We start from the raw sequence: 27,616 nt of genomic DNA, 5'->3' as shown, positions 1-27,616 counted from the left end.
ATGGCTGGCTGTACCAGCCGCTGCAGACAGGGGGTGCTCAAATTAATCCAGTCGCTGCAGAGACTGGTCTCAGGAACCCTCGCAAAAGGTACTGTGACTTTTTAACTTAAATACAGTTACTACTTTCATCTTTCGCTTAAATGTTCATTACCACAGTTCATGACTATCTTTGTGTGTAGTCGATAAGATTCTGTGTGTGAATCTGCAAGAAGGCTACACCCCTCATTTGATGGTTACATCTAGCATTAACATGTGTCTCGTATCCGTATTGTGTCCAGATATCTTTTTGTTGAATTACATTTACAACGGGCGTTAAAATTCATCTCATGCATCCACATTGGGATCGTATTTCTCTTTCCCTCACCAGACTGTCATACATCACTTAATCTTGTAACTTACATCCTTTAAAATTGACAGTAAATGCCTTGTCTCGCTTGTTCCCCAGCCTCGACTGTCCCGACAATCCATTTTTGGTAGTATGTTACTGTCCAAGTTTCTTTTGCTTGTGCTCCCTGGTTTGATCTGTACGTGAAACTTTATTTCCGTTAAAGTAGCTCCTATATGTGGATTGAAGACAAATTACATTCACACTTTTGTACTGTGGTCAAATGCATCTTTGACCATCTCTGGAGGTGGTTTGGATAATCGGATCTTCAATGCGTCTTGAGTGCATTTACACCTGGATTTTATATGTTTTTTGCGTCCAACGATAACAATTCAATCACCCTGGACCCAGCATGTTAATACCAGGTGTAAAGGAAGCCAATGTGTCTTGAAATCTGAAAACTTGTGACACCTGTGCTAGTATGCAAGTTGAAACACCTAAAAAGCTGGTGTTGCAAGAGTGTGCCAAAACACCATTTTAGTGTTTTTAGATACAAAACTGTTACACTGATGTGCTCAACACCTTTACTTTGAGACTCAGAACCTCTATCTATAAAAGTGTACTTATTTTTCTTTCCCAAATGTATAGGCTACAAACTGCATGGCACTAGTGAGTTCTGGTCTGAGTTTAAACACAATGTTTGAGTGGCAGGTGCAGCAGGGCTGTCTAGTGGTTTGAAAGCCTGTCCTCTTGCTGAAAGGTCAGGATTCAACTGTTACAACAGCCAAAGTGTATCCATCCACAGCCATGTGTCCAGTCAAAATGTCCTTGAGCAAAACGCTGAACCCTTGCTTAGTAATTGTAAGTCGCTCTGGATAAGAGTTCCAGTGTAAAGTCTAACATGTAAATGCAGATTACCTTGTATTTGTTAATGCAATGATGCCCATTTGTGATGCAGTTTGATATAGTGGTACAATACACTACACTGAACACCAGTTACAGCATCTTGCCTTAAGACAGTTTTCTGGTGTCTCTCAGGGCAGACACTAATGAGTTCAATTTTGGGCATTGGAATAGATTTAATTAGTCTGCTATTATAGGAAGAACTATGCTTCAAAGGAGGAGAAACCTGCGTCAAACTTCACCTGTCAATAATAAGGTTCAAATCAGTGAGAAATAAGCCTAGAAGCAAAAGATGTGATTTATGACCAATGTTTTGATGAGCTCTTTCAAAGCAAATACAGATTTTTGATGAATAATCATATTTCATGAATACTTATATTTATTGACTTCCTATTAAAGATGCAAATCTGGATATCATCAGTCATATTTTCTAAACATACCACCCCCTCCCACCTATTTCAAAAATATGTTTAACAATAAGGTTAACTTCAGACACATTAACTATCATATGTGCACACAAACAGGCATATATGCAGGCATATGTATGCCCAATGTCCATCATATTCTCAATATGATATGCTTCACATTAATCACAATAGTTGCCTTTATTGTTGTTAAAATTACATTGAATAAAACTATTTCAACTGAAATAACTGTGTTATGTAGCCTACCATTTTACTAAAAACAGAAATACTAAAGGGCCCATTAAAACTCATAAGAACATCATTTGATCTCATGCAAAGCTCTTTCACTGACTCATTGACCAAAAAGTGTCCCAATATAGCTGACTTCACCCTATCTTTGATTCACAAGACCCTCTTGGTTGAGAAAAAAGACGCAGTAGAATTCTAAATGATACCTCTTGTCAAGCTCCAGATAAGGCTTTTCTCGGTTGTCAGTCCCTTTTTGAACAGTGTAAAGAAGCTTTTTTAACCCCTTTGATGTAAGCGTGCCTGCTGAAGTAGTCATATCAAGTTGCTGAGCGTTACAGGAGCCAGTTCAGGGGGGAAAAGCCTCGGGCTTCCTGTAGGGATCATGATCTGGGTCACTCTATCACCTTCAGGAGCTGAATGATGAGCTCAAGTAGTGAGACACTCATTGCTGCATCCTCTGTACACTCCCCTTAGGCAACAGCAACAATATACTCTCAACCGCCTAGCTCCTGTCTTGTCCATCATCCTGGTGTTACAACTATCTGACTCTGCTTCTCTTCCTCCTACCCCCTCCCCCCTCCCCTCCACCACCTTGTTTTGTCAGTATCCAGACATTACTTTCTCCCACCTTGGCAGCGCTTTACATGCTGAGTCATCATGTCACAATACAGTTGCAATTCAGTCACAATAGATAAAACATGTTGTAGTTGATGTCCTTCAGCTCTGCTCTCACTCACACAAAAAATGAAAAACTATGGGACCGATGTATAAAACTTTGTGTAGAGAAAACTCAAAACCTGCAAACACACAAATGTGAGAACTTACATATAGATTTAACACTTTGAATACCATACATATATATATGTTTCTCATTATAAATCACAATCAAAATCTCATTATCTCCACAGCCTCCATCCAATGCTCAGTTTAAACTCATTTAAACTCCCACTATTATCTGTACATGACTGTTGAAATGTAGTTCCATATTTATCATATTAAAAAAAAATCATAATTTATATATATTTATTTTTAAGTCTCATTCTTGATAACAACACGGACAAAGCAAATAGCAGTAGATAAAAGCAAAACAAGCTAAATTTAAACAACTATCTGTAGAGTCTGCGTTTTTCCTTATTATACTGGGTTTATGCTATGTACACAATAAGACCAAAGCTCAAATGTACACATGAACCCTGTGTTCAAGGCAATAAACAGCAATAAATCAAAAACACAGTAAGACAAAATGATGAGGCAATGAGGTTACAATGTGGTGCATTTGCACAAATTATTGATTTGTAGAGAGATTTTCATTTAATTTTCTCCTTTTAGATGCATAAAAATTAAAAGCAGGTTTCCCTCATTTCGTTTTCAAGTACTGTAAGGATTTGATCTACACTGCAAGAATGACAAGAGGTCACTTGCAAGGGTGGAAGTAATGAATGACTTACTTTTGTAACTGTAATTGAGTCCTGGAGAATTTATTTTGCCATGAGAGGTCAATTTGTTGGCCTCTGGTACATCCTGATGGCTTTATTCTCTGCTATATGGAAGCTAAATCCTAAGGCTTGTGGAATGTGGCTTCCCATTTCACCTGTACAAGTGTATTACACTAACATGTCACATTTTCTGTAGGCAGGAACGGTTTTCTGGTAAGGGAGCACATGGCACAGATGGCTGTTGTACTTTTCAAATCAATCAATACAGAGTAATGTTAAAGCATTTAACTTTGTACTGTTACCTACAGATACAGAGATAATAACTATAGCCCGTCTACCTGCTCCTAACTACTTTCCTACTTACCCACTGGTAAGTATGAACTTAGTAATACAGCAAGAAATGTTCTCATTATGCCTTCTCCCTTTTCTCAAAGTTTGCAATTTCACAGCTGTTTACATAAAATGAAATATGCACACAATGCAGACAGTAATGCATACCTGTTTTTTTATGAAATGGAGAAAAGCTGACAGTCATTTTTTGTTGTTGATCTAATAATGTGGAGATTATTCAACAAACATTCTCAATGAATATACTGAGAATACTTTTAACTGTCATGTTTTACTTTTTTATTTAAAATTAACGTTCATTCATTCATTATTCAGTATTTCAGAAAAACAGAATGGCATCAGCAAGAAAACACTCAGCCCCTCTCCTTCATTTTCTAACTCTCTGCCGTGCTGTGTGTCTCTCATCTATCTCTCTCATCATAAACATGCGCACACACACACACACACACACACACACGCACACACACACACACACCACCACCACACAGCTTTATATTAAACAGAAAAATGTGATGCACACACTCGTCATAGGTTAAACTATTTAGCTAAACCAAACCAGCTCCCCCTCTTATCAAACATGCGCGATGACACCATACTCTAATTCATCAGGATTTGAACAAAACTGAGCTGCTCGGACCTGTCTGCCTTGACAACTTATGAATTATTTTGCTTTTCTGGCATATGGGCTTGCCAGCCAGCAGTTTTCGGATAATGTTACCCACTATAAGCCATTTATGAGCACATCCATCGCCATGCATTGATTTCTTTGAGGGCATTTCTGGTCCTAGATTTTATTGTCTACTTTCTGCCATCCTGTACAGCTTGAAGGCTGTGACTTCATGATTGACAGTGTGAGAGCAGCAATATCACTGCATTCACTTAAAAGCATAAGTCCATCCATTTTTGACATGGACCCTACTTTCACACCCTTTTCCATCATACCGACTGACTGAATCTCACCAGTTGTTTCACTATAACACTGTCCAATAAACTCCAAAAATAAACTCCAAAAGCACCAACAGCTTGTCTTTTTCAACAAATTGAGACTCATGAGACATGTATTTATGTAGTTTTCAGTTGATCCATGACCTGACAACTTTCACTTTTTATTTTGCACTACTTTACACACATGTAAACAAGCAGCCGCCACCAGCCGGCAAAGAGTAAACAAGGCAGTGCTAAAGCAACGGAATGTAGCATCAAAACTGTACGAGAAAGGTGACTTTAGATCATTTTTTACCTACGTCTCATCATGGAAGGAGCAACCGATGTGTTGAAAAAGACATGCTTTGGGTGCTTTTGGGGTTGATTATTGGAGTGTCCATTGGCCCAATAGTGAAACAATTGACGAGATTCCAGTCAAAATCAAACGGTATGATGGAAAAAGATGGGAAATAGGGTCCAGCTCAAAAATGGACGGAGTTATACTTTAAGTCTTTTTCACCAAATGATCTTTTGCAACTGTATGAAATATCATGAACCATGAATCAATGGCCGTACCTAAGCCGACACTATGTGTGCTAAACTGATGGCTTAACCAGCTGTTGTATTGTGCTAGGAATAATACAGCTCCTGCCTGCATGGGTTGACAATCTAGGTCATGGCGGTCACATTTCTTTCTCCCCACCTCCTCACCTTCCTTCACTGTAATGTCTGAAAACTGAATTAAAAACTGTTAGCTGTGGACTATCCACTGTGTTATAAAGCAAACAAATATGTGAACACTATCCCAAAACTGCTGATTTTCAAACGCAATGCATGGATTAATGATAACAAAGTTGGCAATGCTGAAACTTGGGACTCACTTGTTTAAGAGAATAGGATGATGATGCAGATGTTGAAAGAAGTGTATGATAATATCAAAAGAAAACAGGTTTTCTTTTGATATTTGATATAAGAGCGTTCGCTCTTCTGGAAGACAATAATCTGTCCCGTCTGTTTTGAAGCGTGAATTCCAAAGAGCCTCAGTTCCCTTGACAATCTGTGTGCGTGTGTGTGTGTGTGTGTGTGTGTGTGTGTGTGTGGAAACAACCTGTTCATCCTCTTTGAGCGCTCTTTTGTCTTTGCTGATTGCAACACATGATGTAAACACATTTCTAGCATGACTTTGAAGTTGAGGTTCAGGTGCTCGGTGCAGCACAGGAGTCATTTCTTTGTTTCCTTGTATTTGAATCATTCAAGTTGAATGTCATGGGGTTTTTCAAGTGTCTTAAATCAAAACACTCTACAAGTAGTAAATTGTCTAAAATGGTGCCTTTTGATTACGATGTTGATGTCGATGTTGTCCCGCAATCCTAAATTTTCAATTAGGAAATGTCGTGTTTTTTTTCATGATCTGAAAAGAGACGTGTTTAGTTCATTCAAACATTCACTGTTGAGTTTCATATTACTTTAACATCAGCACATGGATGTGTGTGTCCGCAGTCTGCACACATTGTACACTCTCACATTAATTCCTTGACCTAGTCAATACATAGTGATAATACACACCGACTGTAATTTGTAAATTAACAAAGAGCATGCAAGGAAAGGGCTTACAACAACAACAAGGGCCATGTTAAATTTAACTTCATATTAAGTGTTTGTGGTGTAAGCTAATGTGAGAAGAGATGGCAGGCTTTCTAATTTAATACACTGGTTATTTTCTTTGTTTTTACATGAATTCAATCTCTGGAAGCTAATGAAATTCTGTTTGGGATTTTGAGTATGTGCTAATGCAGTTCATCTGCTATTTTTATCTAACATAAAGGTGTGAAACCACTTCCCACTAATACTCAGTGGGATTGCTTTGTATATAACTAAGAGCGTTTTACCCTTCAGCACTGTGTGTGTGTGTGGGGGAGGTGTGTGTGGGGTGTGTGTGTGGGGGTGGCGGGGTGTTCCTCTCAGCATGGGAGAGGGAGGGATATGGTGTAATGCATGCGTGTTTCACGGTGTGAGTTATACAATATCAGCTCCTGTGATATCTCAGCATGAGCCCAAGATATAGACTGTAAGATATATCAGTAAAAATAAACATCAAGAGTGTTGTGATGTCCATGGGTTACAGACTTGTAAAAGTCACTTCTCATTAAGAATGATTAACTACAAGCTAAAATGATAACTTAAATAGATGTAGAATATAATAAAATGTAATGTTAATCTGTCCAAATACATTTGGAACCCTACAATGGATGAGCCATGTATAAAAATGGCATAGTAATGGGTATAGAGGCAAAATCTCAATGTGTAACCAAATAGAAACTCAAATATTTATGTAAACAAACCTGCACACACAGTTGCACTATAAACAATGTTCATACATACACATCAAGTATAAATTAGGATATGATAGATTAGTGTATGGCTACAAAAAGAACAAGTTCCAAATACACTGAAACTGAAATACAATCTAAGCTACTGTGTTTTTCGAAGGTGGCAGGCAGTCACATTGAAGAAAACCTCAACAGATGGGAAATGGTCCATTTTCCAATGTCTCAGCAACAAGACCCATATATGTATGGTACATATATGGGTAATGTATATTAATGAACGATGCGTGTCCACTAAGTCTGTAACACAATACAAGCTTTCAAAACTTCTTCTAGTGTCCGAAGTCATACAGTGTCTCAGGATAAATAGTAGGAATGGCACAGAAACTTGGAGATGGGCTGAAAATCTTGCTTGAGTCTGCAGGTTGGCACCATGTCCAAACTGGCTTTGTGCTGCTCTTTAGGCCATGCACATGTGTAATGTCAGGGTAGTAAATTTGAACTGGAGAAGATTTTTTATCTTTCGAGTAGCACTTGACTACATTGGATTTTTAGGCCCGCGACAACGGATCGCATGGTCGGTCGGTCGCTCTGTTCACCACTTTACGGTCAGGTGTACTGCAGGGAGTTAGACTGCAGACTCTCAATCGGGAGACCGGAGTTTGATTCCCAGCAGGGACGCTTCCACAAAATTCAATGTCGCAGGGCTGTTAGACTCTTAGTCTTGTTTTTACCATGGGAATGGTTTCTGTTCTCCAAACACATCAAACCACAAAGTGGACCACTTTGAATTTTAACTCCAAACCCCAATCTAGTATTTTTGGAGTATGCCAGTGAAGGATTGTAACACAGCATTTATGACAGCACAACAACTGCCACACACACAGTTTATTCAGTGTTTCCTCTTTACAATCACTACAGCCTCTCAGACTTCATAACAGCATTTCAGTCTCTTCAGTGTCCAGCCAAACCTTCCGGTCCGCTCTGCAAGGTGACTGTGCGTGTGTGTGCCTCCAGACCCGGCCTCACTACAAGAGAGAGATTATATATAGCCAGTAATCACTAAATCATTGCAGCTGTGTCTGCTGAGGCGGCAGAGCCACACCTGACTCTCTGCGTCCAGCTGACGCACCAGACCAGCCACGCCCCGCTGCCACAGGGGATATAAGGACAGAGCGTAGGACTTGGACATGAAAACAGCCTTTCACAACTTTCAAGATACATCATCATCATTTTTTATTCCTGTGCGAAACAGACTTTGCTACTCTCAAATGTATGAATGTTGAGCTGTCAAAATAGTCTGCTGCCCTTACAAATATATCAAAAGTTATATGGAATGAGAAAATATCTCTGAAGCCATATTTTGACTTTTTTATTTCGCAAAAGTGGAAAGGGTCACGGTAACACAGTGTAATGTAAAAACTCCAAAAGTAGTTAAATAAGTTTTTCCTTTCAATTATTTATACAAATATATTCAATATTTAAACTCACATTATGGTGCTCTTGTTTCATTGCAAAAATGTTATAAATGTTTATTTCTTCACATAATCGTTCAACAAATATTTTGTCATTCTAATCCCATTTTTATATACTTTTTAATATTTTTATCTTACATGTAGTCAATACACCTTTACAGCTCTGGATCAAATTGACTCTTATGGAAGTAAATGAACCAAATGAGTCACAACAATTTATTTAAAAAAAAATGTTTTTCCTTTCAAACGTTACATCAAACACGATGCAATCAAGAACATTTCATGCATTTTCACGAGTTTGTGCATGTAAAACCTTATGTTATAGTCCATGGGAAATATTATATAACGTTTTCGTATGCTAATATATGAACTTTTATTGGCCCTATTTTTTTATTATCCTTACATCTTGAGTGCTGGTTTCCATTGAGAAATACTGACTTTGCATTATGGGTTACTATACTGAAGGTATGCTTGTGGATGCGAGTTCAGTTGGGAGTTCAAGTTCAAGTTAAAGACTTTGTCGTCCTTAATGGGAAAATTTGGCTTACATCATGACATATAGCACTGTACATGATCACACTAAACAAAATATAGAGACATGCAAGGCATATTCAAGCAGAAGAATTTAAAGAGTTTATCCTTTATGACTAAGCAGGTTTACTGCAGGTGAGATAAATGAGATAAGTCTTCACTCTATTTGATTTAGTCTGCGGTTGCTTGAAGCTTCTGATTCTGCCCAATCTCATGATCGTGTCTCAGAGAAGCACTGGCTAAGTATGCATCTCCGGAGAGTTCAGTAGAGGAAGACGCATGCTATCATATGCATGGATACAGGCACGCAAACACGCACACACACATATTCACCTTCACACAGGCAGGCACGTTAGGTAGACTGAAAAATGTCACATGAAAACTTGCGTTGAGTCCCCTACACACAATCATCTCCAAATAATGGTGAGGTTGATTTTGGTTTCTTATTTGGTTTCACATTTACACACACTTACATGAACTATAAAACTTTGCATATATTCACCTCTAAAATGCTTTACATACTTACAAATGTGGAAACATGTAAACATATTTATCCTCAGACTTTGAGGATATGATGTCCATGCTTCTTGTTAAATTGCAAACATGAAATTGTGCACACGTGAAAAAGCTTAATGTCCACACCTCACAACACTCATTTCAACTTGTTTTCCAGCATTTTTTGGACATTTTTTCCTTTATTGGATAGGACACAGTAGAGAGAGACAGGAAAGATTGGGAGAAAAGGTGGGATGGCATGTGACAAGGGTCCAAGGTCGGAATCAAACTCCAAGGTCGTTGCGGTTGCATGGTCACTTTTTTCAGCCAAGCCACCAGCACACCCCATTACTTTAAACTTTGCCAACAGTGAAGTCGGTCACTATGAGCGAGGTTCACAGAGCGAAGAGGTTACTAATTTGAAGCATTAGAGTTAAAGCCATAAATGGTGAAATGGTAAGAAATGATGGCGTCAGTAGTCAAGGAACGTTTTGAGCATCATTAGGCCCAGAAAATCATTAGAAGCAATCATACTAACAGAGTTAACATGTTCTCACCAAAGGCAATCATTGCTTCCCAACAGTGCCAAAGCATTTTATAGCATAGTAATAACAATAATTTGTTAATATTATGAATTCATTTTGTCATATTTTCTGCCCATCTTAACAACCATCTTGTCTTAAAAAATCAGATGTTTCAACCAAGAGGGTTAGCATTTTCATGTGAGGTTTGTTTTTTTCTGCCTAAACTTTGTGCTGTAAAGTGTAAACATCTTTCTGTGCATATGCACCATCTTGCCTGCAGACTCAGGTCCCATCGGACACAACAGGAGTGCAGGGGTGAGGACAGAAGCTGTCACCGCCGCCCAGCCTCATGCCATTCCTGTCTTTAGTTATTACATGCCCATCACATTCACTTAGCCGCATGTGTCCTCTAACTAAATAACCTTGCAGCAATAGTCGCACCACCTTACACGGCAGCCTCGAGATTCAGATCTATGGCTCATGCAGCTCTACCATACTACAACCACAACTGTAACACAGAATTTCAGTCCTGAATCTCCTTTTTCATAAGCTGCCCTTCCCAAAAACTCTCTCTTTCCGTCCCCTCTCTCTCTCTCTCTCTCTCTCTCTCTCTCTCTCTCTCTCTGTCTCTCCCTCTCTGACTCTCTCTCTCTTTCTGTAGCTGTAAAAGCAGTGGATTGGAGCTGACAGTGTGTGTCTCTGCTTTTAATTTTTAAATCACCCCACCACACACTTTTATGTAACCGCCTTCCTCTAGGTTTATTTTTATCTCTTGCCTCCTCTCATTCTGTTTCATTCTCTGCATTAATTCTCTCCAGTCTCATTGTTCTGCTCTCATATTTCATACCCAGAATCCCCTGTTGTTACATAGATGTGTATAGTATGGTGTGTGTGGTAGAGTGATGGGTTATACCTACATTTATACACGTCCCCTGTTAATCTGATTGCTCCTGTCCTATTCAGTGGCACAGGTCTCTGACTGTATCAAGGACGACTGTACTATGCTGCCACCTGTTGTTCAACAAGTAGCACCACAAGCTTATGTTACAGTGCCAGGCTTAAACTGCAAACTCTCTGCCCACCTCAATGTTCTCCCATCTCAAATAGTGAAAGACAGCAGTGAGTTTTCAGCAAGGGAAAGGTGTAGAAAGTAGTGCCTGCATCATAGAGCTAGTGTCTGCATCGTAATTATGAGTATTAGGCCTGTTTACAGCAGTCTGTGTGTCAGCTGACTCACATCACTGCCATACTCTTGTGCAACAGCTCATCTTTAATGGTGTGGAAATGGTTTATTTCAACCCTTTGGAGCATGTCATCACTGCAGTAAGCATTTTTACTCGGACCATAACCAGGTGACAACTTTATTCCGTTCTCTTTTGCTCTCTACATTGGGAAGTGGAGTCACTACAGTACACTGAGGCTGTGTCTCTTCTGGTGAAACCAACTCCGTTACAAAAGTTAGCTGGTAGTTTGGTCGATAAAAAGGCTTAATTGTGATAGTAAGGTATAATTATTTGAACCAAATGAGACCATGGCAGCTGAACCATCCCAGGTCACGGGCTGAGGGTTGCTAATTTACAAAAGTTACAAAAGATTAGCAGTAAAATGATCAAAACTTCACTATTTCAAAGTTTAACCCCTTGAAAATAACATAGTTGAATCCACAAAATAATCATGAAACCATTATTTTCTTGCCTTTATTATCTTGCCTTCCACAAACAATGTATCCAATTCTTATTGTGTCATTTAAGTTTCATTACAAGTAAACAAATCAGTAATTAATCAGGAACTGTGCTGGCAAACTAATTAGTAATGCCAAGGCATGGTGTGACCTGGCCAAAGGTGTCAACTAGTAGCCTGTAAATAGTGATTGTTCTTGTTGTGCAGTTTGTAGTAATGGTTGGTTCGCTTAACTTTTTTGGGGGGACTTGACTCTCTCAAACTTGTTCAGTAGAGAATTAATATTTCTATCTTATGCAGTTTGTTCAGTGAATGTGGCAAATAAAACTTCAAAAAAATTAGTTCAAAGTGAACATATTATTGATCAATCACACATCATTAGCACGTTGTATTGCTATATTTTTTTATATATTATTATATTGTTTTATTTTATTATTACTTTAAACTGTGCTGTTTGTTAAAACAATGCTGTATGTTGCAGATGCAGGCATACTTATCAGGCATACATTAGGGTCTATTGAATACAAAAATAAATAAATAAAAAATAAAAATAATAAAATAATACAGGCCCAGATGAATCAAAGCCTCTTAGAGGTGTTCATGCTTTACCTTTGTAGTCTTAGGTTGTTTTTATTGTACTTTAAAAAAGATAAATCAGTCCTCCTTTACCAGGCCAAAAAGAAGATCAATGGAAAGGGGTCTCACTTCTTTTTACGCTCACAGTTCCCTCTGTTATGAAAGACAGCTCAGAAACCTTTTCAAGTTCTGAGTTCCTTTTTCGTTCACACTTCCATCGTTATTTAGAGCTCAACTCCTTTATAGCTGTTATGGATAGTAATTTGCGCTCCATTATGATTATTTGATAGAGTAGTCAGACAAAAAACAACAAATGAGTGCATTTTGAAATGTTCACTTTTAGCACATATCAGTGGGTAAAAAGTTGTGGGGAGGCACATTATTTTGAGCAGCTGTATATCCATAATTCATATACTCAAGAAGGCTATCTATAACTTGATACATTCATTCATCATGTAGCCCTGTTTTCCCCCGGTCTAACCCATGCTAGTTGTTGTCTGCCATCTCTGACAGGACTAGTAGATCTAATATGGAGTGTGCAGAGAGAGGAATGTTAAGGTGAAGATGCGAGGGCATGAGAGATGAAAGTATTCAAGGATGGGAGCTCTTATGTAATCAAACTAGAGAACCACTGCTAGCACTCAGTGCAAGAGGAGAAGGAAAACTGATTTTTTTTTTCCCTTATCTCCACTTTTTTGAGCTCATTCTCTCATCATACCATCACTTTTATTTACCTCTTCCTGTCTTTCATTTGCTGAGTCTATTATCTTATTTTCATAGCTTTGCAAATTTCAAGGACAACTGAGACAGATAAGGGAAAAAGGAGCTGAAGACACAGTCTCAGATGTTATTGGCTCACCTGAAATTAAGTGATGAATGAATGACGTGACTTCTTTCACTGCCAGCCCTTTAATGTTTTTGTTATGCATTTTTCAAAACCACATAAAAGGCACTAGATAAATGCAGAGGGAGAGCGAGAGAAAGGGACACTTAGAAAAAAAGAAAAACAAGTCAGTGAATGGGAGGATCAGACGTCTACAAAACAAGGAAAATGTTCTCTTTGTGAATGGAGTGAAATCTGGAACAACAGGTGGGAAGAATAGAAAAATGGGGAGAGAATCTATGTATCTCTCTGGGTTAGAGATACATATAATATACAGATATTATGTGTATTGTTGTGTAACTCTGTATTATATAGAGTTACACAAGAGAATCTTGAGGAAAAAGTAGTGGGCATTGGGGTGCGGGGGCGGCACTGTGTGTTCTCTTCATGCACACCAAACAGGCAAACTACAGAAGAAAGAGAAGTAATGTTTAGAAGTAGAAATAGAAGTAGAAGTTTTTGCAATATCATGCATTTATTTGGTGTGTGTTAGGGGAAATGTCACTGTAAATCTCTGTTCCAAATGTGTTTAAAGATTGATCATGATGTCTTGATGCTTATTTTGTTGATGTTTCACTCTTTTGACTTATTATGGCGCTCTGTCAGTGACACAGTGCCTATAAGTTGATTGTTTGATATTTACTGAATGATGACCATGCTTGTCTGGCTTATGATCCGGCGAGAGAAAGAAGTTATCAATTTAGGAGTGGCTGCAGTGTCCTTGGTGCTTGGCAGTTGCCTCTGTACAGGTTGATGTGCTGCAAAAAGACAGTTCCAGATGGTCCCATCTGTCAAGGGGTTGGGAGCAGGTTTCTTATAGTGATCTCAATAATTAATTCTCCATCTGTGAGTGTCCATGTGTGTTTGTGTGTGTGTATGTGTGTCTGTGGGTACACACGCATATCTCTATACTTATATACAAACCCGTGGGCGTTATTTGAAGATGGCTTTCCTTCATGACATGCGTCACTTTTTGTTTCAGAGGTGGGTATCAAGGTTTTTTCTTTTTCTACAAACTCTAGAACCATGATCTTTTCTTTCTTAAAGTTGACAGTGAGCAGTCTTTTTAAATGAAGAAATCGAGAGGCAATAGAAAAAGGAAAAGGACTATGAACACTAAATGTGGGGAGAACTGCTGTGAGAGAGGTGGATAGTTATCAGAATTATTCATGACTGGATGTTTAATTAATCACTGTATGCTAAGTTTTCATTTTAGCTCCACCTGCACGGGCAATCACAGGGCTCCCCCCTTCAAACTACATGTACACACACACACACACACACACACACACACACACACACACACATAAACACACTCACTAAGTCAACTGCTAACCTATCTATTACAGGATATAATGTTTTGACCCTCACCTGGGAATCTACTTCTTGCTGTTGTTCAAACAGCAATAATAATTACCATGGACAAACACGTAGCGATGATAAGGAAAGTATGAAAGGCTGACGTAACTATGAGAAAATAAATATTCCATTTGTGAATGACTTAAGAGGATAAGGAGTCATGATGTAATATGTCGGCGGCTTGCCTGATCTGCTGTACTTCCTTCCGCCTGTTCCGCCTCACGTCTTTTACGAGCCTTCCACTCTTATTACCGTTCATTCAGAAGAAGAGGTGGAACACAACTTTCAAGAAAAGAGGGAGCTGAAACGGCGTAGAAAAAAGGGAGTCCATGAATTTTTTAAGCCGAGAGAGGTTTTTCTAAAGCAATCAGAGAGAGAGAGAGAGAGAGAGAGAGAGAGAGAGAGAGAATTTACATTTTGGGTCTGGAGCCAGTGGAATTTTAAAAAAGACATTCATTCCCTGTCTTCCACTCCCACTGCACCCTGCCCCCCTTCACATTGCACCTCACACAGACCAAAGCAGCCACTTTATGGTTTGAACATCTTTCCTTAGATTAGATGATTGTGTGTTTTGATCCCCAGCTGAGTCATGCAGAGCCCCGGTTCCCCTTTGCTTGCCACTTGACACATTAAGACGGATTACAGATGAAATCCTGTGATAGACTAATATCCTGTCCATGTGTGGGGGTGCTTTTATACATCAGCTGCCACATTACCACAGCGAACATTGTCGTTAAAGTAGAAAAAGCTGAACGCTATTCTGTATGAAAAGGCTATATGGCTATATGTTACTTCTGCTGCCACAAAAACAAGCCTCACTTATTTCTAATGCACAGCAGTCGTCGGAAATAAGCATAGCTCTCACTCCCACTGCCTTCCTCCCCCAATGCACACAGTCTAATTTTCTTTAATTGTAGCTGCTCCATGAATACTAATTGACGCCATTAAGCACTGTAATGTTCTTGTTTGTGCTAACCTGCAATAGTAAAAAAAAAAAAAATCACACACATTCTCTGTTGTTGGTTTCCCATAGAGAGAAAAGTCAAGCCATGTTCTCAGTCTATAACAGGTGGCCAGATATCTTCTCAGCTCGACCTTATTTGGATTAAAAAAAGATGTTTCTGAAGTCAGCTCTTCCATCTCTCTTCATCTCTTCATTTCTTTCTTTCTCTCCATGTCTATTTGTCTCTCACTCACCTCTATCTCTATAGGGTTATCTCAATTACCTCAATGAGACCGTGGTGAATCAGTAATTTGTTGTTGTACACACACACACACACAGCTAGGCTGCCTTCACTGCTAACATGTTTCTACATGTTCATTATGGCACTAACTGTGCTTCAGGGAGCAGAGGACTAATTTGACATTAGACATTCTTTTTATTCTGTATGTGGTTGAACGTATGTGTGTGTGGGGGGGAGGGGGGGTGGTGGTGGTGGTGGTGGTGGTGGTGGTGGTAAAGAGAGAGTGAAATAGAGAGAGTGGAATATTCAGTGTAATGAATGTAAAGAAAGAGATTTTCACCTGCTTTTCACCTGCTACCATTTGCTGGTCTGGAGTGTGTGTACTGCATCAACTGACACTTTATGAAAAGAGGGCATGAGGAGGCAGGGAGGAAGAAAGAGAGGGAAAGGCAGAGAGATGAATACGGAGTGAGGCATAAAGGGGAGGGAGTGGCGTGGAAAGGCAGGAGCAGCTAGTGTGTGTTTGGAGAAAGAGATCAGAAAACCAAGAGAAACGGCAGAAAGAAGAGGGTCTTCCATCAGTGGCAGATCTTTAACCAGTGAGGAGAGATAACAGGGGCAAAGCCCCTTTAAGATACAAGCTTGTTGAGGGAGATAAAGAAAGAACGGCAGGCTGACAGAATCGTGAAATAAACAGGGGATTACTCTCTGGGTTGTTTGAACAGGCTGGTTTCCACGGTGACAACATGGGTGCAGTGGTGGGCACTTTGACCATGCAAACCAAGCAGAGGAGACCATCCAGAGGTACGTCAACATTAGCCAGAAAGAGACGGAGAGAAGACGAAAGGAGAGTAAGATAGACAAAACTGTCAGAGAGAGAGATCAACTGAATCGGCAGAAAGAGAGAGATGACTGTCGAGGAACCTTTAGATAATAATTTGGGCCAGTGGCAAAGACTGTTTACCACGATTCATGCTTGTTTCTATGGGGGCACGTGCGCAACACCTGCGCATTTACCATTAGTGCTGTTAAATTAGTGTTATAACATGTTTATGTTAGTGATGTTTCTATGGAATGACTATGAATTATTGAAATAGAAAGTCGCTCAGTCAGAGACAAGCAAAGATAGACAAACTAATGCATTGTAATAGCCTTACATAAATGGTTTATTCATGTGAAGTTCATTAGCCCAAAGCATTATTGATGAACTGTTTAACAATAAACAAGAAATGGAAAGATAGGAAATAACAGTAAACAAAGTGAGCATGTGAATAGATAGATTGTGAGGCAAAAATAGACATTCACTCAAAGAAGTGGCAACAAAAGTGTGAGGGATCTGGCGAGAAAAGCCCTCTACTGAATCTGAGGTGTGAGGCAGAACACATGTACCATGATCACGATGGGGAGGTTACAGTATGCCATAAATTAGGATGCCCTTGAGAAAGAGGAGAGATCAAAATCACTACCCTTGACTCCATGATTATGTGTGTGTGTGTGTGTGTGTGTGTGTCCGTATGTGTGTGTGTGCCTGTGTGTGTGTGTGTGCGTGTGTGTGTGAATGGGTGAGTGAAAGAGAAAGGGGGAGCGAATGTGTTTTTCCTGCAAGAGCATGTGCATTAACACGCAGCTCACATATCATACCTCTCCCTGGCCTTATGCTTGAGAAGCCCGTTGTCATGGAGACTGGGTTGTGGGGGCATAAGTGGAGAATGAGAACAATACTCAGCTGTGCCTGTTGGATGAATGATGAAGTTGTAGCAGCTTGATATATGGATAAAGTAGACACACCAGAAAACAGAGCAACGGCTCGCTGTCTGATATTAGATGTAGCACCCCACCAGACAAGAGTGATGTTTCACTTTTGTTTTTGCTAAGACAAGCTGGAACATATCGCTGTTCTCAGGTGAAAACCTCATAGCCATTCTGGTGATTTCTCATGTTTTAACTTAAATTGAAGGATTACATGGTCCTCTCTATGGGTTGAGAAAATTCTACAACCCTTTATCTGATGAAAACCATTGGATAAGCTAAATATATGGTGATCAAGCTAAAAACAAAGCTCTTCTTCTTGAAACACAGCATTCCTGAAAAGTTGACATTTTGGAGATACAAGGTTCTCACTCAACAACAGCGATACATAATTATATGGTGATATCTAGTTCTTGTACTGAATAGTTGTGATCTTTTGCAGAAATTTGCCCTTGCATGATCCATACAATTAAGTGAATGGCTAAGAGTTAAATACTTTAAATATTCAAACAGTGCAGCTTATATTTACAATATATACTGCACAATTTTGCACTATGATGACGATGCTACAAGTGCACATTTTGAACATTCAAAGTATCAGCTGGCCATGGAAAGAGGATGGAAGTCCCTTGTGTATTGGTCATTAATCACAAGGATTGATCCTCTATGTGTTTTTCGCGACCAGTAATTAAAATTGGCTTTGGTTTGAATAGTGTGTTTATGATTTGTGGATAATTAAACTACTCTGATTATAAAAGGTATCTCAAAACATTACCAATACACAGGATCTGATATGAGTGTCCTCCATGCCATGACCAAATGGAAATGCCATAATCACATGCTCACATAGAAAAGCTTAATGCTTAAATGTTAGAGGAAAGGGTTGAGTCATGGCGTGTGATATTGGGTTGTTAAATAGGTGTCTGATTGAAGTTACACTTATCCACACTTGGACCTACAGCACCAAACTGTAACAATCAATTATTCTCATAATCTGTATCAACACTGCTGGCTTGAAGCTGCCACAATATCCAAATCTCAATATGTCTTGTTTCATCACACAAGTCGTTGTCATAAGCGTGACAGAGTTGTGGCTTGTCGGCTCTGAAATCGCCACCTGACACAGACTTCTAATTATCTCCATCACTTCACCACACAACACTTCTCTCCCAATAGATGCTGATGAGTGTTTATGTGCCCAGCAGCTGTTGCATCATTTACATTCAGATCCCAAGATGATTTTTATTATAATTATGTGCCAGTAGCAACTGAGATGATCCACCTGGACCAGACTCACAGCAGACACTGATAGTAGTCTGATAGAAGTCAATACCCATCACCATCAGATCTATTTTATGACATTCCTGCCATGGGATATGACAGTCAGCCTTGATAATGTTGGTATGGTGTCTGAAACGTCTCCATGGCTGAATCCCATGAGAGAAAATCTCATAATTCAGATCTGGTAATCTGATAATTTTGTCATAAATTGATCTCAAGCCTATGGTGTTTCTGTTATAGTATTTATAGTAGGATTTTGTATGAAGAGTTACTGTATGTGTTTTAAAGTTATAGCAAACATTAGCAAAAGAAAATGCAAAAACAATTCCCATATGTTTTTTGACGGAAATTTTTTTTGGGGAAAAATAAACTTCCAGCTTGGAAATATATATGTGGAATTGTTTCACATTTATTCAATTTCGGCGGCATTTGTTTGTGGACAGGAAAATACATTTGTGATCATCCATGTGTATTTACGAGTTGTGATATACATTTGTTTTGTGCATTTATTTATTTTTTAGACAAATTTGACCCCATAGTTATTGAGGCTGAGTATTATGCAGATGAACATACCCTAAATTCAGAATGAGTGCCCCCATCCTGCTTCCCAGAGTGATGTTTTTTTCCCCTTGAACTGTCTAAAACATCCCATTTTGCCCCTTTTATATCCTCTAAACCCATTCTGTAATCTCGATGCCTCTGCCATGTGTTGTTGTCCTCACCTTTTCCTCACACTCTGCCCCCTCCTTCTTTCTCTCACTCTCTCACCTCCCCCTCCTCTAATCAACACCTCTGCCTGTTTTATTTTCTCACTTTCATTTCATTACATCTCTCCATTTATGATTACATTATTGCATTTGCAAGGCATGTGTAAAAAGTCTTTAGATGTAAATATTTTATACTGAGTGAGTGAACAAAGCATCTTGGCATCAACATTCATAGTAAAACAACACCTTTACAGCAGGGTCTCAGTAAGAGGAAAAAATTTACAGATTGTGTTTGACACCTTTTCTTATTCAACCAATTCATCCAGTATACTCGCCAGTGCACACGCACATCATGGCTGTCTATCTCCATGACAACAAGAGTCAGTGAGATCGCAGCAGGAGCTCAGAGGAAGATGGCGGGGAGATTGAGAGAAAGCAATTCATGACACCCAAGCACAATATGGTTTGGATGATAACTGTCAGTGAATTTGTATTGGCTGATTTCCTTGATTAACAATATTCCAGACTTCAGTAGAATCAGCAAAAACCTTGAAATATAAGTACAATAGGCTAAAAAGGAGACAGACTATGGAAAGGGGCAAAATATGCGTTTCAGATCCACATGCATGTGTAAGACCTCTTTCAAATTCATACTTGTTATGTCATCATCTTTTCCAAATTAGCATAAACCTGGAGGCTAGCTTCTTACGGAACTACTCATGTTTGATCTCAATAGACAGACATTTACAGCTCTGAATGAGAGTACTACTGACTGAACTCATGTTCTCTGATAGTAAGGACCTTTTTATATGGATTGAATGTGAAATGTAATAAGTTATAGCGAGGATCCAAATGAAGATGATTCAACAGATGTTCAAACTGGAGGGAATTAGTCTTGTAGACAGAAATAAATACAGCTATGTGTTTTAGATTAGGACTTACTTTTAGGTCTTACCATCATGTATATGGATCTGGGATCTGCTACAAAATGGACGGCCAGCAGGATCTTGGATATGAGGACAATGATTCAAATTTAGGCTTGTTGAATGAGTCAGCGCTATCCAAAAGCAGCACTCTCTTCCTCATTTTGATCTCCTTCTTTCTCCCCAAGCCACAGTGGTGCTGACACAGCTATAGTAGCACCTGCTAGGACTGTGTGTGTGTGTGTGTGTGTGTGTGTGTGTGTGTGGTGGGGACGTAAATCAGCACTAAATAAGATTTTCACTTTAATCCACCTAGGGTTCATTGTCAAGTCATCACGGTATTGCTAATCAGCTTTCAGTGCGGAGTTGGCCGGGGTTTTATGCGATTTATGGGTTTTGAACTTTGTGTCTGCGCATCATTCATCATTTAATTAATTTATTCAATGCCGTGTCATGTAATATCATTTAAGCTTGAAGAAGAATGAAAGATCATTGATAGCTTATAGCAGAGACCGACCCTCTGTTTGTGTGAATGTTCTTATACATGTTTAAGTATGGAAACATGTAAGTGTGCGTGTGTTAATGTGTGTGTGATCAGCACCCTACATTTGGCGTTTTTACCAAGGAGCAGAGAGTGGCAATTAACTTGATAAAGACTGCCAGAGAGTTTACACTGTGTGTGGGTGTGTTTACTTGGATGCTTGTTCATGTTTGCGTACTTGTCCATGGATTGTGTCCACAGCCTGGTTTCTGGATCCTCGTATCCCCCTGTAGCTACAGACAGTCTTAGTGATAAACACTCGCCCACAGCCGAGCCAGCTCATCACATCATTAACCACCATCTATCTCTATGGCACCAAATACACAGCACAATGTTGCCATCAGTTAAGTCCCTCAACTCCTAAGGGGCAATCCAATTTGTCATCCTGTCCTTCCCAAATCCATCTTTTCCCCTCTCTCTCTCTCATTTGTGATCCCCCAAATGCCTCCCTCTCTTCCTCCCGCTTATCTCCCCCTACTGTTGCCATCAATAAAGTCCCTCAGCTCCTAAAGGGAAATCCAATTTGTCAACTTGTTCTTGCCAAATCCATCTTTTTCTCTCTTTCTACCTCCTTCGAGATCTCCTGAATGCCTTCCACCCCCCCCCACCCCCCCCTTATCTTCCTGCTGCCTTACTTGCTACCTCTGAGCCCTACTTTCTGCTCTCCTATTGTCTGTTTGACAATAGGTGAGCAGTCCTTCCTGCAGACTTAACTTTCCAACTTTCTCAAAATGTTCTCAGTTGTCTCTTCACTATGTGTTACAGTTGTTAGGATTCAAATAATTCTGTATAGTTATAACCAAGTCTCTCTCTCTCTCTCTCTCTCTCTCTCTCTCTCTCTCTCTCTGTCTCCCTCCCTCTCGATTGTTTTTTCTCACCCCTGCAGATAAGACAGATGATGAGCTGGAGATGACCATGGTGTGCCACAGGCCGGAGGGTCTCGAGCAATTAGAGGCCCAGACTAACTTCAGCAAGCAGGAGCTACAGATCCTCTACCGTGGTTTCAAGAATGTAAGCACAGTCTCCTGCCTTGTTTAGATGCAAAGCACCTCATGGATCCAGAAAGTAACTCACCCACATACATATACATTCATTCATTCATTCATTCATTCATTCTTTCATTCACTCACTGTTGCATGGCACGGTTCATAAAGCATAGACACACAGTATATAAATCAACACTTTCCTTTTCTGAAGCACCTCATGGATCCAGAAAGTTACTTACTCATGTTACATTCACACTGCCAACGTTTCGTGGTTGACCACTTTTGATACTGTGGGAATACCAGAGATATGCAAATATATAATTAACTACAAAGAATACTCAATGTCTTCAAAATGCTCAGAGGTTGTCTTATTACAAGGTTTCTATGTTTGTATTTTGAAAAAAAGAAAATCTTTAACTCTGTTAAAATTGTGTTAATTCTTCCGGGAAACAGAAAATGCTGATCGCTGATTTTAGTGATGGTTATTGAGAAGAGTAACCTTAATTCATCTCTAATAAAAAAACTGTTGAGTAAGCATGTTGGTTTCCACAGGAGTGTCCAAGCGGAGTGGTGAATGAGGAGACATTTAAACACATCTACGCACAGTTCTTCCCTCATGGAGGTAAAATTCAATCCCCTTGTATCTCTTCCACTGCCGTTAAACAAGCTCATGAGAAGTTGTACATTTGTATTTTTTTTCCCTTTTGTTGCAGATGCGAGCATGTACGCGCATTATCTGTTCAATGCGTTTGACACTACAAACAATGGATCTATTAAGTTTGAGGTACAAAAAAAAAATCATTCTCCCTGGTAAATTGTAGGCTATGTCAAAGATTACTAATTTCTTTACTTTTTAGTTCTGTTATCATAACTTTGATACTTTCCTCAAAGTTCTCTATGCCTGTTGTCCTCTCCCTCTGTCCCCTGTGTTGCTGACAGGACTTTGTAATGGGCCTGTCTACACTGCTGCGGGGAACGCTGAGGGAAAAGCTGGAGTGGACATTTCACCTTTACGACATTAACAGAGACGGCTACATAAACAGAGAGGTCAGAATGTGCTATCTCCATTTACCAGATGCTTTGTGTGACATCTAAAGTGTACTTCTCACCACAATGTGAATCGTCTGCCTTTTCAGGAGATGACTGAGATTGTGAGAGCCATTTATGACATGATGGGCAAGTACACCTACCCTGCACTTAAGGGAGATGTCCCACAGCAGCATGTGGACGCATTTTTTCAGGTTAACCCACACATAACACCCACATGTAACATAAGAGTCAAAAGTCAACATTAAAACATTAACTGATGGTTTGAACCCAAATTCTTCATAATGTCATAATACTGTATATCATAATATCACACCCCAGTAACTTCCTCAGTGAATGTTTCTGCTTTTACTGAAGCTTTGTACTATCGCCATGTACGTTTTTAGATAGGTCTTGTGACTTTATAAATCACTAGAGATCCCAGTCCCTACAGGCTATTGCAATTTTGCAGTCTCAGTATTTTTTGCAAAATCAACAATGACATTATAATATTATTCAGTAAATATTACAAGAGTGTGCTATTTACCTACTGCCAAACTGTTACCGCAGAAAATCTCTCACATTTTGTTTCTCTCTCACATTTACTGCAACACACTCTAATGAAAACACTTTGTCTATGTGAAGATCATTGCAACATTTGAGGTCACAATAATCATATTCCCACAGCCCCAGTGTGATTACATTTCTCCTGAAATTAATGTAGATTATGTTCTGTTACATTTTGCTTTCCCATAGAAAATGGATAAAAACAAAGACGGAGTCGTGACTTTAGAGGAGTTTATTATAGCGTGCCAGGAGGTATGTATTGTTCTGCATCTGAGGTTCTCTTAATTCTGACTTGCTGGACAAATGAGCGTGCCCATGTGTATGTGTATGTGTATGCACATGTACAAATGGGGGAGACTCAAAAACCTTTGTTGCCAGCTTTGTTTACACAACCTTGTACTGCCCCCTAAGGCTAAAAGAAAAAGGACTGACACATGTTGGCCTGCTGGTTTGATTTCATTGTCTACCATCGTATGCAAGATAAGATAAGATCATATAAGATAAGATAAGATAAGATAAGATCAGATCAGATCAGATAAGATGAGACTTTATTGATTCTTCTAGGGAAATTAGGTCATTGCAGCAGCAAAATTAATAGGATTCAGCAGGGAAGGGAAATGGAATATATGCACATAACTTAACTATAAAAATAAGCAATAGAAATAGTAAAAATGTTTTTAAAAAATTAAACAATAAAATATATATAAACAATTGTGGGGTTATGTAAACATAATTATGTTGCTGAATATGTATGTAGATATGGTAAAAGGAATAGCAGTAGCATGGGAAAGAAATGGATTACTAACATTTATGGATTCACTTACAGTTAGAGAGATGTTACTAACAGTCTCAATTGCTCACTTGAATATGGAGTACTAAATATGAAACATTTGGTGTATGTGCAGGTATAGGTGGATATAAGTAAATATATAGGTATGTATGCATGTATATAAATGGAAGTATGTACAAACACATTTGCTGTATATGTATGAGGAAGCAGATATGTGAATTTACAGCTGTGCATCCTATTCACATTAACAAATCTCCAGGAGACCAAACAGAAAGTGGGGTGTAGCCTATAGACATGCGTTTTAAAAAACTATACACAAAGCATCCAAAAGTTGACATCTGCTCAAAGATTTGTACAGAAGTTTGGAAACACAGTGTGCTCACTGGCTCTGGGGACAAGGACAAATGAATGTGATATCTGGCTGCCCTCTTTATGCACCTGGTGCAGAAGGCAGGGGTTGCTGCTGTACACTCACATCTTGTGCAGACGCTGCTTCTTTGTATCATCCTGCCATAATTATTTTTTCTTCCCCCCCCCCCCCCCCCACAGGATGAAATCATGATGAGATCCATGCAGCTATTTGAAAATGTGATGTAGGGCAAGGAGGAGGTGACGGAGAGAAAGAAATGGAAAATGAGAGAGCTCGGTGCGTGTGCGTGTGTGTGGGTGCATATGTGCAATACATCCAATCTCTCCTCCTCGTCCCATTGTATCCAGCGTTGGTCTGGATACAGCCAGAACCCCCCCACAACGACTCGAATGAAGGGACTGGACCGGGAGAACGACTGATCACTCTTTTGAACTTGGATTATGCTTTTAGCCTTCTCGTGGAGTTTCGCCACACGATACAACATGACTCATGTAACAGACTTGGACCTATAAGAACGTTGCTCTCAGTCCTGTCTTGGAGATAGGCCTGTTTAACATACAGACGCTGCTGCTTTAGAAGGCTGATCCCTACCAGCGAAAAGCTATAGTTCAACCAGCAGTACCATTTCTTTTTCTGCCAAAAGATGTTCTTTTTTTGCCAAAATACAAATTGCATGCTTTAGCCAGAGATTTTGAATTATCTCCAAACATTTGTCAGCGGATTTTGGCCCTAAGAATCTCTATATGTATCTCATGCATCCAGTGGTTGACAGATATGGCCTATGCTGAAGTGTCATGTTTTGTTTTCACTGTTGCAATAACCCCTGTCCTTTTGTGTTGGCCCTTGCTTGTCGAGTCTGTCTGATGATGCATTAGAAATTCAAAAACAGTACATGTTATGGGTCTTACGTATGAGGTGGTGTGTGCGCGTGTGTGTGTGTGTGTGTGTGCATCACTTCTTTCTGTGTGTCTGTGTGTCCGTCAGTCTGTCTGTACCTAGGTTTTAGCGAAAACAAAGAAAAAAAAAAGTATTGATTATTTTATATTTTCACCTGCTGCTTTGCTTGTTGTGGTCAAATAGGTGTGTTGTCTAAAATCGAAAAATGCATTGTGAAAAGCAAGCATAAATTTTAAATTTCAAGTTGAAGTGCCCGTGAAACAAAGATGTTGTCATATGAATTGGTCAGGAATCGGCTAGTTATCATATAAGCATCAACTTTTTTTGCACAGGCGACAGGTGATCTTGGTGTGACTCGGAGATACAGTAACATTTGTGTATGTTACAGGTATATGGATTTAACTCACATGCATATAATATTACTAAGTCAGATGATATTTGCTGGGCCAAGCATTCTGATAAATCCAGTTGTGTTTTCACCTGAGAAAGAGGAAAAAACAGTAGTGGGAGAAATCAAAAAAACATTTCAGTCCATGTGCAGCGGACGTTCGTACCACCAAGAGTTCCAGATAATAAAATGGTTTCAAAGGGGAATAATACCACTGAATGTCAGCTTTGGAATGTGCTATGCTGATGCCGTCGATTGCAGCTCTGTCTGTACTAGTGAACATGTGGTACTGCCTCTTCTATCCAAACCGAATCTGTGATGTCACTCTGATGTAATGTACACATACAGTCAGAATACAGTGGAAAGGGTGACTACTAAAGTATCCAGGATGAATTTCTGTCGTTTGGGACAGATAGCACGACCATACTGCCAAACTCACTTGGATGTCATAGTTGAGACACTACAAAGTCATTCACCCTTTGATTGGCTGTCAATAAAGCAGCTCTTAGCTGTATGGTACACTGGTATGACATCACAGAGTCTCGGTTGTCTGATATCTTGTTTTGGAACTGGAGTTGTTAAATCTCACAAATACAAATTAAACTATTCTAAGCCATAAGAATAGTTATGTTAATTCTTAAACTGAGTAGTGTTCTACCTATGTTTTCCCTTGTGTGTGTGTGTGTGTGTGTGTGTGTGTGTGTCTGTCTGTGGCTGTGTGTGTGCATGCATGTGTGTGCTTTTAGGGCATGCTATATTTTAACCAAATATCCTTATTTTTTCTCCATTACATCTCATGCAGGTGCAAGTTACTTGGATGAAAATCTCTAGGCCTTCAATCAGTTCTTAAAAAGACAAACACCACAAGCATAACCAAACCACATCAACTTGGCCTACAGACAGAGATCCAAGTTGGATCAAAATGTTGCCAATACAAAAGTGTATGAATTAAGCTTTAAGAATTCAGGCTTTTACTCTCTTCTAAAATATATTTTTTTCCAATTGCAAAGTCTGATCTCTACCCAAAAATATAAATACACTGTTCTCGGAATGCAAATGACAAAATACACAAAAACAATGCATCTGTGTACTTGTACAATTTGTTCTTGTTGTTGTGTTTCTGCAATGCCTATGAAAAGCTATACACATTTTTTTTTTTTTAGTAGAATGGTCCTGAAATGATATCCACAAGCAGCTAAGTGTATGTATCTTGTCTATGACAATCTTTATTTACACATTGCTTATATTTTTTCTTCTTTTCTAATAGTCTAGTTTTGTGCAAGAACAATACAATTAACAGCGAATGAATGATAAAGAACAATGTAATTAAGGTTCATGCTACTTAGGAATAGCTGTATGTACAGATAAGGGGTTGAGCCAACTGAAAAATAAATGGTGTGGAGTTGAGTTGTGACGTCCAAAATCTGGCTACATACAATTGAGAGATCCAAGCACACTTTGTAACTTTAATGTTCAGGTACTCTAAAGAGATGTGTGGGTCTATTCAACATTTTGATACTAGATTTTTTTAAAGATATGTAACATTGTGACATCTAGTTGTCAAATTGTAAACACTTTGAAATGACTAACTCTTTCTATTGAGGCCAACTTGTTAACCTTTCCAGCTGAAACAAGCACACATGCTGCTTTCAGGTAGGTCACAGCCTCACATTTTCTCCTGGAAATTTTTACCACACCGCAATAAATATCCATATTAATAAGTCATTTAGTCATTTTATAAACGAGCAACTTAACTTAATGGAAAACG

General features: G+C 39.2%; 1 protein-coding gene across 4 annotated transcripts; it reads left to right on the top strand.

The window, feature by feature from the left end:
- Positions 1-24,790, top strand: kcnip1b (Kv channel interacting protein 1 b). Of its 4 annotated transcripts, none has more exons than XM_071904143.2 (8): positions 1-88; positions 21,711-21,835; positions 22,363-22,432; positions 22,524-22,594; positions 22,750-22,857; positions 22,947-23,051; positions 23,593-23,655; positions 24,743-24,790. In XM_071904143.2, exons 1-8 carry the CDS (start codon positions 1-3, stop codon positions 24,788-24,790), a joined length of 678 nt encoding a protein of 225 aa, XP_071760244.1. The 4 variants fall into 4 exon arrangements, with proteins under 4 accessions (XP_071760244.1, XP_071760247.1, XP_071760245.1 ...); XM_071904146.2 differs by lacking the exon at positions 1-88 and adding an exon at positions 15,680-15,688 and having other exon boundaries at positions 21,716-21,835; XM_071904144.2 differs by lacking the exon at positions 1-88 and adding an exon at positions 16,370-16,427.
- The last annotated feature ends 2,826 nt before the right edge of the window (positions 24,791-27,616 follow it).

The sequence above is a fragment of the Centroberyx gerrardi genome, chromosome 11 (genome assembly GCF_048128805.1).
Source record: "Centroberyx gerrardi isolate f3 chromosome 11, fCenGer3.hap1.cur.20231027, whole genome shotgun sequence".
In the NCBI taxonomy this organism is placed as follows: Eukaryota; Metazoa; Chordata; class Actinopteri; order Beryciformes; family Berycidae; genus Centroberyx; species Centroberyx gerrardi.
Note: the sequence above shows the minus strand (reverse complement) of the source record. Positions and strands in the feature narration are given on the sequence as shown.